Below are 12,708 nucleotides of genomic sequence, written 5' to 3'. Positions count from 1 at the left end.
CAGGAGGCAACTATACCTTGAGAATCTCTAGACTTCTAGTTACTTGTTATACATTTTCCTTGGAATCTGTTGAACGCCCCATTTCAGTTGTTTTCAGGCTGTTTAGGGGGACCTTTAATATAAACCTGGCTTATTAAAAAAAAACCAGGTTTTCTTTAACAAGATAACTGCTTCCCTTCCCCCTCCCTTTCCTGTAAGAAACTTTACACAATATAACAGCCCCTATCATTTTTTTAAAATGTCCTAGGGATACAGAATGCGTGTATAATAAGTTGTATACCTAGGTATGGAGAGCCAGTTTGGTAGTGGTTAAGGCACCAGGTTGGAATCAAGCCACTTGTGTGACTTTGGGCCAGTCAATCCTTTTTAACAGTGGTCCCCAACCTTTTTTGTACCAGGGACCAGTTTCAAGCACAAACACTTTTCAAGGACCGGGAGGGGGAGAATCTGAGTTTGGTGGTTTGCTTTCAGACGTTTCATTACCTGACTAGGTAACATCTGATGTTGTTACCTAGTCGGGTAATAAAACGTCTGCCAGCAAACCACCAAGTTCAGGGAGCGCCTGGCCCTGCCTCCTCAGCCCCATCCCTCAGGTGTCTCCCTCCCTCCCTCAGGTGTCTGCCTGTTCTCTCTCAGTCGCTCCTCGCTGCTCCACCAGCCCAGGAAGAAACTGCTTCAAAGAAGCCGGGGTGTGTGTGTGTGGCTGTTCCTGTCGCCGCAGCTCCTCCGGCCGTTACCCCCACCCCGCCCCGCCGCGCAGTTCAACCCAGTGCTCCGCTTCTGCCTGCCTGCCTGCCTGCCTTCGCTTTCGGAGCAGCTTCGGCTGATAAAAAGAGGTGAATAGTTATTATTCTTAGCCGAAGCTGCTCCCAAACAACCAGGCAGGCAGGCAGGCAGAACGGAGCACTGAATTGAAGCGCACGCGGGCGGGCGGGTGGGGGTAAATGGGCGCTCGGAGGAGCTGCGGCGACAGGAAAAGCCACCCTCCCGGCTTCTTTGAAGCAGTTTCTTCCTGGGCTGGTGGAGGAGCGAGAGAGCGACTGAGAGAGGAATGAGGCGGGAGGAAACCGAAGCCGCTGAGCCAGAGAGCAGGACAGGCTTCAGTTGCTTCCTCCCTCCCCTTCTTTCATTTGTGTCCTTGATCCCCGATCCCAGCAGCATTCACCGAAGGCGAAGAAAGCCGCCATTTTTTTCTTTGTGGCCCGGCACAGAGTGCTCCACGGACCGGCACGTCCGCGGCCCGGTGGTTGAGGACCCTGCTTTTAACCCTAGGAAGCAGGCATGACTAAATTACTTTCGAAGGCACCATGAAAACTGCAGGAACTGATCAAGGCAGTTGCCAGGAATCAAAATGACTTGAAGACCCAGGCGTGAATTCATTTGAAAGGTTACAAAAAAATTGTCTGAAGTCTTAAATTGAACTCTGCTTTGTTCTGATATAACTTAGTAGGCTCTTAAGATCAGCTACATTTTTTCTTTTTCTTTTTTATTCTTTGCCAGAATTATTGAAATTCAGAATATTGCAAGAGTCCATCTCCCAATCAATTCTGCACATCCCTGGTAAAAATCTTTCTCTGTGAATTTCTTTAAATTAGCTGGATCCCACTTTATATTTTCAACTAGTTTAATCATACACATTCTAATTTAACTTGGTATAAAATTCATAATATCTAAAAATATTGACAAAGGTACAGGATTCCATAGGCATGGGATCCAATGATATTGTATACATTTTTTAATTTAAGGAGTACAAAAAAATTACACAATTTTTCATAAAAGAAAAATTTATTTCAGATATGCTTTTACAACATAAAAGCAACATGCTTTTTCATATAAAACAGTATTTCAGTCTTTTCTAGAAAATGACATCTTTTCTTAATAGAAGTGGTCAGTAATTTTTTTCCGCAACAAGGTTTTTTTTTGTTGGTAATTCATTTTAAACACTGGTGTTTTATCACTACATGATGCCTTGAATCTTAAAGTTAAGTTACCACAATACAAATAATGCTCCTTGCACTATTCCCTCTGAAGTAACCCATGTTATGCAGTGCATTCAGTGCTCCATTGGTTCCTCAGGCTTTTCTGCTGTATCTTCAGCAGGCTGAGCAGGCTTAAAAGAGTAAAAGAAATAAAGATAATTGTCACTGTGGGTGGGGGGGAATATGTCACAAAATATTCTACAAATACACAGTCCCTCAATATTCAGTGTAGTAATAAATAGCAGGGAGATTTTCAATACTCCATTTTTCTGCTTTAAAAATCCAACAGATTAGTGGCAAAAATTGGTTTGATATACAGTATTTTAAAATGCTTTGTTCCTTTTGTATATTTCATAAGACAGCCCAATCCCTAGTAAAAGCAAATATTCATGTTGTATACACCACTTAATTGGCCTCATTTATCTGTTATACCTTCAGAGTTATCATTTGTAAGATATACTGTATAAACATTTGAAATGCTTATGTGTAGGACATAAATATATAAAAATAATCATTTGGTCTGTTAAGCAAAAGACCCAAATTTACTTTATATGCCAAAGGAATATATATATGGAAAGAAACCAATTCTCCCATTTTTTCTAAAAGTCTGCTTTGGGCATAGGAAAAGAAAAAAATGGGAAAATGTGTTTGCATTACACTTGGAGGAATCATTAAAGAGCAAGAGAAGAATACATTTTTTCCAGAAATTAAAATCCAAAGCTTACTGGTCAGGTTAAAAGGACTTAAATAAAAGGTTTCTTTAGTGTTGAATGAGTAAATTATCATGAGGAGAGCATTAAACAGACAGAATATCACTCTCCAAAGGCATTCTCTTAGATCACCAGTCACCTAATCTCAGAGGACAGGGAAATCTAGCAAAAGTCCTCAGAATGGAAAGTCTCATAATATGATCCAGCTACTGATTTACAAGATTGAAAAAAAATTACTGAGATAAGCAAATATAGCAAAGAAAGAGAAAAGCCTAATGAAACATTTGCAAACTCTGATTTTTTGGGGGGTAAGATTTGCCTACCTTTCTCTGTGGTCTTTCTTCCAGACCTTCCAGGAATGGTGCTACATCATCATCATCATAAATTGTAAACTCCATTTCTTTACCAACAATCCCAACAGAAACATTCTGTAAAATGACAATTGTAAAAAAAAAAAAAGGGGGGGGGGAGAAATTGTGGGAAATTAGGTGGAAAGAGCATTATTTATTATATAAAAGTGGAATAAATATCTAACAAAAAGATCTAATAAATAACAATTAGCTGGTGTTGCTGAGAGGCAATGTTCAGGAAACTCTGGAATGTAATATAATCTACCACTGGTCTATAGTACCACTGGTCTATAGTAATCTTCATGAACCATGAAACATTTTCTGATAAAGCCACTCTTAGAATTGTTTTGACTATCATAATCTGTGTTATTTTTAACTAGAAAAACATAGTTACTGGTATGTCTTTATTGTATGGAACTAATGAACCTGAAGTCACATAAACCTCTATATTTTCAAAATACTAGAAGTGACAGCAGTAAAACTGTGGGCAGACTTCTCTTAACTTCCATTTCATGAAATCCTGAATCAGAAGTAACTACGCTTAGAAATCCTCTTCAGATTTACATTTCCTTAATATTATATATTACATAGAATTGGTGACTCAGATTATTTTAATGTTCAAAGCACATCTCCCCATACTCTTATATGTGCATGTTTAATTATAAATTTTGATTCTGCTTTACAAAAATACACGTGTCACTCTTCCACAAAGTTTATAACTACTATTAGACTGAATTGCAAGGGGAAAAAAATCTCAGCCTTGCCTTAATAGTTAGATCTTGTTCAGCAGGAAGTGTCTCTCTCAGAGCACGCAGTCCATGCTTCACTAATTCATTCAGGTTACCTGCAAAATAACTACAATTATGGCTAGTTCAGAAATGCTGTATTTTTGGGGCTGATTGGGTTAAACACACTTTCAACTTCCTCATCACATGTCTGATAGACAATAACTGTTCAGCAATCACACACACACACACACACAGAGTGTATGTATGGAGAGAATGAGAGAACAGAAATCTGTAAAAAATATATATAGTATACTTCAAAGACACTGCACTTACACTCAGCAAACTCGGTCATGTGTCGTTCCAAGTAAGTTCGAGCCGATTGAGATCTTGCACCAATGGACATCGCTTTGCAATCAAAATAATTTGCAGAAGGGCAAGTCTGGAAGATATGGGGGCCCATATCCTGACAAATTAAAATGACATTTTTTTTTAAAAAAAAAGAAGGAATCTATCAGACAGCTTATATAGTGTTTCATTTTCACCACCCAGATAAAAATATATGCTTTCCCATCTGTTTTACAGTGTAACTCATAACCCCTGGCTACTGGGGGCATTCAACACATTTCATTCTGAACAGTTTCAAGTGCAATCGTTCTAAAATTCTCTACTTCAAGTGCAAAATTAGTTCAAGCATTTTTAAAACAGCTCCTTTCATGTTTGAAACAGCAGTCTTGTTGGAAAAAAAAAAGTTCTAAAAAACTTGCTCAAAAACAGTTTGAAATATTATGTAGCATTGTCAATACTGGCTTGAGCTGATGAAAAACTAATTCTCAAATATCTGGAGAATAATATACTAAAACTGAAATTTATCTTGCAAGAAGTTCTAAATCCAAGTTGCCTATTCAACGTTTACTTACCAATTGTTCTATGACACAGAATAAGACCAGGGACCCTCTGCTGCAATTCTACTAGATTTACTCTAGGGAAGGGGAAATCTCCAGATAACATATAACATACGTCTCCCACAGATGATGCACTTACATCATAGCCTGCAATAAGAAGTCCGACGCCATATGGTCTTCTGCCATAACGCTGTGTTGGTATCTGTGTTTCTTAAACAGGCTGAGGAATACATCTCAAAAAGCTGATCTACACATTCATACTTTGTTATGAAAACTTTCATGTACATTCTTCAAGATTTTTAAAAAACAACCCCTACCTCTGTCCCACAATCAGGTTATAAAGATGTAGGACACAAATGGAAAATAGCAGTAACAGTCATCATTTAAACAGTGTTCTCTTTTTGAGAAAGCTGAAGTTCCATCAGTGGAAGACTGGTATTGGATTTTATTCATAGACAAAATAATCCTGCCCTCAGTCTCATCTCCAATAAGCATTAAAAAAAAACCCATAGGATTCTGGTTAATATCCAAATATCCAAAATATTCAACAGGAATATTTAACATTTGTATTGAACTATTATGAAAATCTTTGAAATAAGAAGCAATATCAAAATAGTACTATATTGAACGTGATGAAATTTAATTCATGCAAATTATGTAATATTGAAATAAAATGTGTGCATGAATCTACCTGAATAGATGAATTTGCTGTAAAATCTAGAAAATTCTCATTTTACTATTCAACTTTTATTATGCTATTATGTGGCTGAGGTTTTCAATCAACTATTATTTTTAGTATCAAAGTGAACTGTTCTTAATTCCCTGTATTGCCTCACTTTCTTTAAAAGTAACAGTAACAGCCAGGTTGACTTCCAAGGTTGGTAAAATGAGGACCCAGATTGTTGGGGGCATTCACTCTGAGTGCTCCACTATGGAACAACATATTAAGTCTTAAGTGCTATTACTATTGCTATTATACAATATAACTCGCTGAGTGCTTTGCAGTAAGAGGATTATCCAACAGTTAAATATATTGGCAACTGTGAGAAACCCACAATGATTATCACATAGAAAAAAAGGATACTGCTTCCAATCAGTGACACTAATCGGGATACTGGAAGAGGCCTGTCAAATACAAATCTGGAATCCAAACACTCCTGACGCATGAAATTGCTGCGGGAGTAAAACAGAATTTATTCCATTTGTAACTTTAGCACTTCTTAGATTTATTCAATAGAAACTTTACTTGTTTGGATGTTTTACTGCTATTTGATTGTAAAGGAGTTATGACAGGCAAGGGGGAATGAACTCATTTTGGCATGAAATTATTAGATGCTCTTTAGAAAGTGTATTTCCTATTTCTGCAATTTCAATCAGACATACTCTCAGCCCCTCAGTGTTTTCAGTGACTTGTAGATGGAGCAGTAGAATCAATCTCCCCCACTACTATTCTTATACAATGCTGTCATAATCTTCACAAATGACTAAGAACAAATGTCATATTTAAATTCAGCAGAAGTTTATTGGGAGACCTGGTTATGTTGTGCAGCAACTGCACTAGACAAGGTTAAGAATGGAGAAACATGGATACTGTCTGAGGAACCAAAGGCTTGAATTAGGAATCAGATACAAACCCGCTTCAGGTATATTTATAAACAACAAGTTCATTCAATCAATCGAATAATCAAATTCCAAATTTACCATAAGAGTCTTGCATCAGCAGTGAGTCCAGCAATGGAAATACCAATATGGTTGTCAACATACAATATTTTTTTCTGATGAGCTGCCAGTTCAGATTGTGCCCTCTAAACAAAGACAGATATCCAAAGTAACAGTTATGAATCATACACTCATAATATGACAATTTGGGGAGGAGGGGAAATAAAAGATGCATTATTTCTCACTGTCTGTTAAACCAGAGTATATCTGTAGTAACAATAGCAAATGACACCAATTATATAATTTGCAAATCATTGCAGAAATTGATAGTTGATAGAAATTGATATAATGCCATTTCAGAAAGAGACATAAAATGACATTAATACAGTAGAAATTTTATTTATTGCATCTAAAGCCCATTGGATTGAGGTTTCACTGTATTAATAATATTTTAAACATATTAAAGTTTGTTAAACTCTTATTTCTGCTTATGTAAACATAAGGAGTTGCTTTATGCAATTATTTTATGGTGACTTCTAATTCACAGGATTTACTTCCAAAAACCATCTCTGTACAGTGTAATTTGGAAGGAAATTTGACACTGTGTAGAAGGCAATGGAACATTCTAGAAAAGTCTTAATTTCTGTTACCAAATTAATAAATGTAGTACATCCCTAACAGTGCAAGTGAAAGAATTGAAAGTATTGTGCCTGTCTTCGCTCAGTAAGCTAATACTTGTAACTGCATCCCTAACCTCCTGTCTCTAAATACCAGGCCTAGTAAGGATGCACCTATTGAGAACCCGAAAGCAGCCTGTGCAGTGATATTCCATCACAGTTTTCTCCAGGGAAAAACTATGTGGTCTTTACTGCTGGAAATAGAACCATTTTCTATTATTCATAGCACATATAGCCTTACTGTAACAAAAATTTGCAATGCTCTCTCTGCATTTACAATCAAATAATATACCTGATGCTTTTGCCACATGATCTCTCACTACGCCCACAAAATTGCTTGGCTCTTTCCTGTCATTTTATTCTTAAAAGATTGTTGTATCTAACATTTCATGCTTCCAAATTTTATAATTTACGTCCCTCTTATCTCCCCCATCTGGTATTAGGCAAACAATGAGTACAGTAATTAAAATATTGTATTTTCAAGCTAAATACAGTATTTATTTAGAACAGACTTTCTCAGCTCTTGCCCCTACAAACCGAAAGGAATCATGACAAAAAATTTTCTTGGCCAACGGATACATTTTCTCGATTGCAAAAAACTACTTTAAGATTGTGAATATTATGCTTTTATGTATCACATATGCTTTAAAAAAACAAACTGGCTTTCTTCTTGAGTTTACCTTTAAGGCAACTAAAACGGCATGGGTTTTTGACTTTAGCCCAACAGTTGCAGATCCTTGTTTGACAGCCTCCATTGCATATTCTATTTGATGAATTCGACCCTAAAAACACAAGATAGCCTTATAAACATGCTGATGGTGAAAGTGAGCTCAGCATACAGCAAAAATAACAAAGGGAACAGTGAATGCTTTCCAATCAGGAATTCACAGCATATATGTATATATGTTTCTGTGTATGTGTGTGGCTTCATTGTCCTATTTACACCCACAATAATCACCTGAGGCAGGCTGGGTGGAGAGAGAGAGATGCTGACTCCAAATTACCCAATGAGTTACAACTAATAACACTTTGTTAGTCTTGCATCTTTCATTGCAATGGTTACTCTTTCAAAAGTTACTTAACGTTATCTTTAGTGAATAAAAATATTCCATTCCGTGACATAAGATTTAACATTATCTTTATCACAACTGCAATAAATCGGGACATTTGAGCACAAATTAGTTCTGATCACCTATTTCTGATCACCTGCATAAATACAGCACACATTAAATTCCACAGTATGACAAATAACTTTATCAGACCAACAACAACTAGATACAAGAACAGTTTTTCCCCAGATGCCATCACTCTGCTAAACAAATAATTCCCTCAACATTGTCAAACTTTACTAAGTCTGCATTACTATTACTATTAATCCTTCCATCCTTCCTTTCACCCATGTCCTCCTATTTATGACTGTATAACTGTAACTTTGTGGCTTGTATTCTAACAATTTTTATTGCCTGTTTCCTAGTATGATTTGATTGCTTATTGTACCCTATGACTATTATTAAGTGTTGTACCTTATGATTCTTGACAAATGTATCTTTCCTTTATGTACACTAAGAGCATATACACCAAGATAAATTCCTTGTGTGTCCACTCACACTTGGCCAAAAGAATTCTACTACTTCTACATAAAAAATGACAGAGTACTTCCAAAACTTTTCAATAGATGAAAGCAGGGAAAGGGGAATAGAGTTAATGTTTTGCTTTCTACATCATACTTAGTCATAATGTGGTTTGTTTGGATTTGAATGTTATATGCACCTTGCCAAGTATGGTTTAATCCAGGGGTCCCCAATCTCTGGTCCATGGTCTGGTAGCAGGCCACGGCCTGTTAGGAACCAGGCTGCACAAACGAACAAAGTGTCATCTTTGTTCATATGCAGGTAGCATATGCATATGCAGGTAGTGAGCGAAACACCCCGCCACCAGTCTGTGGAAAAATTATTTCCCCCCAAATCGGTCTCTGCTATCAAAAAGGATGGGGGCTGCTGGTTTAATTAACAAACTATGGTTTCTATAAACCTGGATCAGTCTGACATAATTTTAATTACAACTTTAAAGAGAATGCGAGTATAGCATTCTTACACTTAGATTTTCTATAAGGCCACAACTATTCCAGGTTGCCAAATTCTTAATCTATGCAGATATCCCTTACTGTCCCTGAAATTAGTAAACAGCCAACTATAATGATTACCTTATTATTCTCAGACTCAGTGGTCTCATACTCCTGGGCCTACCATCACACAAGCAAATATAAGTAGGCTAATAATAATGTAATAATAGTAATGTAAGCTTAGCTGCATTTCCCATAGCTATTAGCACAGAGCCCAATAAATTACTTTCCAGTTGAGAAAGTTATCTTATGTATAAATGGCTCATGCAGGTTGTTACTATAAGGAACACATTTCGCATATATACATATCTGCAAATCTCTTATTACGTTTGCTTTCAAAGTATGATTTAAATTCTTTGATTATTCAACTGATGAGAAAGGGAAACATATAAAGAAAAATAGAAAGACAAAAATAATACCTGGGGACTCCATACAGTGACATCGTTATCATATTGGTTGCGAAACTAAAGTGAACAAAAGGAATCAATTAATGACTGCTATTAAACAAGAAAAATTAAACAAAATCTCATATGTACTAGGGATTATCATTTCTGTAACAAAAAAATTATGGAAATAGTGATTAAATTTCATACTAAAGCCCTACTATCTTTTTTCAAGATAGAAATGAACAAATGGGTAGGTGTGTGCAGTATGCAGATTCAAAGCAGTAAAGATTCTTCAGATTCAGTGTGAAAATTCTCATATCTATTGTCAGCACCTTGCAACACCACAAAAAGCATGGCTTCTTTAGAATATTACCAATTAGTATATCAAGTATGCTCCCATATACCCTGGTATGCTCAAGCAACCTTTCCAATTTGGGGATAGTGCACGATGTTGCCAAACAGTATCTTTGGTTTGTTCAAAAATCATAATTATTAAGCTTTATTAAGAAATGCAGGGAACAAAGCTTGACATGGAAAAATTAAAGATGGGTTGAAAGAAGCATCATGAAGGAAATAATAATTGAACACTTAAAGCTAGGAGATGTAACTCAAATCACAGTATCATGAATCAAGGCAAACATGAAAATGTTTGCTAAACTAATATCCAACAATTCATTTCAAAAATATAATTAGAAATAAGCCCACATTTCCAATGTGAAGGTCTATAAACTAAAACTGTAATCTAACTATATAAACAAAAGTTTTGCTTTCAATTTCAGTAAGAATAAAGTATTGCACATCTAATGACTGATCAAAAAAAGAAAAGAAAAAAGTGTTAACTACTTCCTATGGGCAAATGAAATTTACTTCTGATTATTTGTAGGACTGCAATGTTAAGAATTTAAAATGTACTTTAAGTTATATCCCCTTTTGAAACTGAGAAAATTATATTCAACAATTGTTTTAATGCAAGATTTCATTAAGATGCATCTCTATAGCATTTATAATATCTACTACAGAACGCAACTATACTGTCCTTATATTCGTTGATACACGTTTGTCAGCTGTGCTAAATTGGCTTCATGGATTTTTGTTGTCCGATATTATTTTGTGACACCCCAAGGGCTCTCTACATAACTAGGATGCAGCATGAGATGCAGTATGTAAAACTCAGGATCTGCTCCTCTCCACAACCAAATCCAATAAAAGGCTGGAACCAGAAGTATGTCAAAACGCTGACTCATTACATGTGTATTCCATATACGAAGTGGGGGGGAATTGTGTTAGGAAATACAACGGCGGAGGCACGGCGAGGAAATTGGGGTGGGGGAGCCGCTTCCTTTAGTGGGGTTCTGAATTTAAAGAAATGTATATAAAAGAACAGCCTATTTTATACTGGTTGGAAAGTAGGTGCGAAAGCACAACTTCGGCTGCTACTTAGAAAGTCCTTTCCGATGATTACTCAAGCGACTCAGCCCATTCAAGATACATGAACGAAACCAAAAGGAAACGAATGCTTCTTTTAGTGAGAAAAGTCTGCCGATGGGAAAGGCCGATGAGAGTGCAAAAAAAATGGGAGGAGGGGGGTGGAAAGGACCGGGCCATAACGGAGCAAGAACTCCAACAACGGGAAACACGCAGATCATCACCCCTAATGGATTTAAGGTTTGCAAAATTGGGGGTGGGGGGTGGGGTGGCAATTAAAACCAAGGCAATTTGGGCCTTGCAATCTCAGCCGGCCGAATTGCTGAGTCACACCTATCGCCCCCGGGGGAACGAAAGCACGCCCTCCCTCTCTCCCTCCCCGCTCGCCCCAAAGCTCTCTCCCTCCCTCCTTCCCCCAGCGCCAACCCCGGGGCTTCGCCTCTCACCATGGCGGGCAACGTTCGGACGGCAGCGCCGGCGCCTGACCAGAAAAGACGATGGAAAGCGACAGCGACCTCGGCAAGCGATAGGTTTGGACTCGGACGCTTCTTTCCTTTTCCGCCAAGGCGGAGCAGCCGATTGCCGAGCTTCCGATCCCAACGCGCTTCAAAGCCTCCTCCCCTGTTCAAAGAAACCGTAGTTGGGCGGGGCAGAATCTGGAACGCACATGCGCGTTGGGTCCTTGAGGAAACGGGGCTCTGCGGAAGAATGGAACGGGGGGGGGGAGCGGGGAGTTAAGAGAGAAGAGCGCGTCTCTTTCATTCGGTTTCTAGGGCGGTATATAGATTGTAGTATCTCCGTGGTAGTCGGTAACGGTAGTCGTTTCGCCGTACAGAGGAAGAAGAAAGAGGTAAATACGGCTTCTCCATCAGTAGGCAGTACTGAGAATTGATTTGCACTTTACAAAGTGTAAGAAAACAGCATCACAAATTGTACGTAGTTCAAGTGATGAAAGCGTAAATTATTTCTCACACACGGGCTTCTTACACGATTTACAAACAGTCGTGCTTTTTGCCTTTATTGACATCTGGTGAGATTTATCCCGTTTTTGTTTTGCGTTATCTTTTTGGCCAGTTCCCTTTCATGGGTTGTTGCGAACTGGTAGTGTAAGGTTATTGGCTTCTAGTAGGTCTAATTTTTTTTCTCTTCCCGAACATATCTGTACTGAGCTCTTGAATTGCTCCTTCGTGCGTGTGTGTGTATTTCCCAACCTTTGCAATTTGAAGATGTGTGGACTTCCAACTCCCAGAATTCCCCAGCAATTCTGAAAGTTGAAGTCCACACATGTTAAAATTGCTACGGTTGAGAAAAAAAAGTAAGGTATTCAGTTTGACAGCAGGCTGACACACCCTCCCTTCCAAAAATTTTCCTGCTATTGCTCTCTGAGTGGAGATTACTGGACATGAATCCTTTTATTTTTGTCAGCATGTAATTTCTCTCTGCCTCTCCAAAGTTAAATTATTTTTATACAAAATTGAAACATTACAGGGCACATACATGCACACAGAGCAGCCAGTTGCAACATTTAAAAAATATTTAAAGCAATCTTTACAATAGCATTACAATAGGACAGTGTTTTACTGATGTATAGAATATTGCTGATTTGAAACCTTGAACTTTTTAAATTACTGCTTTCCTTTCTTTAGAAATTACCTTTCCCTCTCTTTAAAATACAAATGCAGCAATGGATTCTTCCATTACTTTTCCAGAGACATACACAGATATATCTTGGTGATTTAAGTTAATAGTTATTTCCCTCTGGGAGCAGGA

At 37.7% G+C, this 12,708-nt stretch overlaps 1 protein-coding gene across 1 annotated transcript; it reads right to left on the bottom strand.

Moving 5' to 3' along the window:
• Positions 1–1,766: 1,766 nt before the first annotated feature.
• Positions 1,767–11,576, bottom strand: PSMA1 (proteasome 20S subunit alpha 1). Its single transcript, XM_026668339.2, has 10 exons — positions 11,385–11,576; positions 9,547–9,591; positions 7,686–7,787; positions 6,371–6,474; positions 5,754–5,842; positions 4,809–4,879; positions 4,101–4,230; positions 3,804–3,883; positions 3,013–3,117; positions 1,767–2,110 (listed from the first exon to the last, which is right to left on the bottom strand). Exons 1-10 carry the CDS (start codon positions 11,385–11,387, stop codon positions 2,054–2,056), a joined length of 786 nt encoding a protein of 261 aa, XP_026524124.1. The 5' UTR covers positions 11,388–11,576; the 3' UTR covers positions 1,767–2,053.
• Between the last annotated feature and the right edge of the window lie 1,132 nt (positions 11,577–12,708).

The sequence above is a fragment of the Notechis scutatus genome, chromosome 1, assembly GCF_049901735.1.
Source record: "Notechis scutatus isolate UNSWTSFEM ecotype Mainland chromosome 1, rNotScu1.2, whole genome shotgun sequence".
Classification (NCBI taxonomy): domain Eukaryota; kingdom Metazoa; phylum Chordata; class Lepidosauria; order Squamata; family Elapidae; genus Notechis; species Notechis scutatus.
The sequence above is the reverse complement of the archived record's forward strand: the minus strand, read 5'-3'. Positions and strand labels throughout refer to the sequence as shown.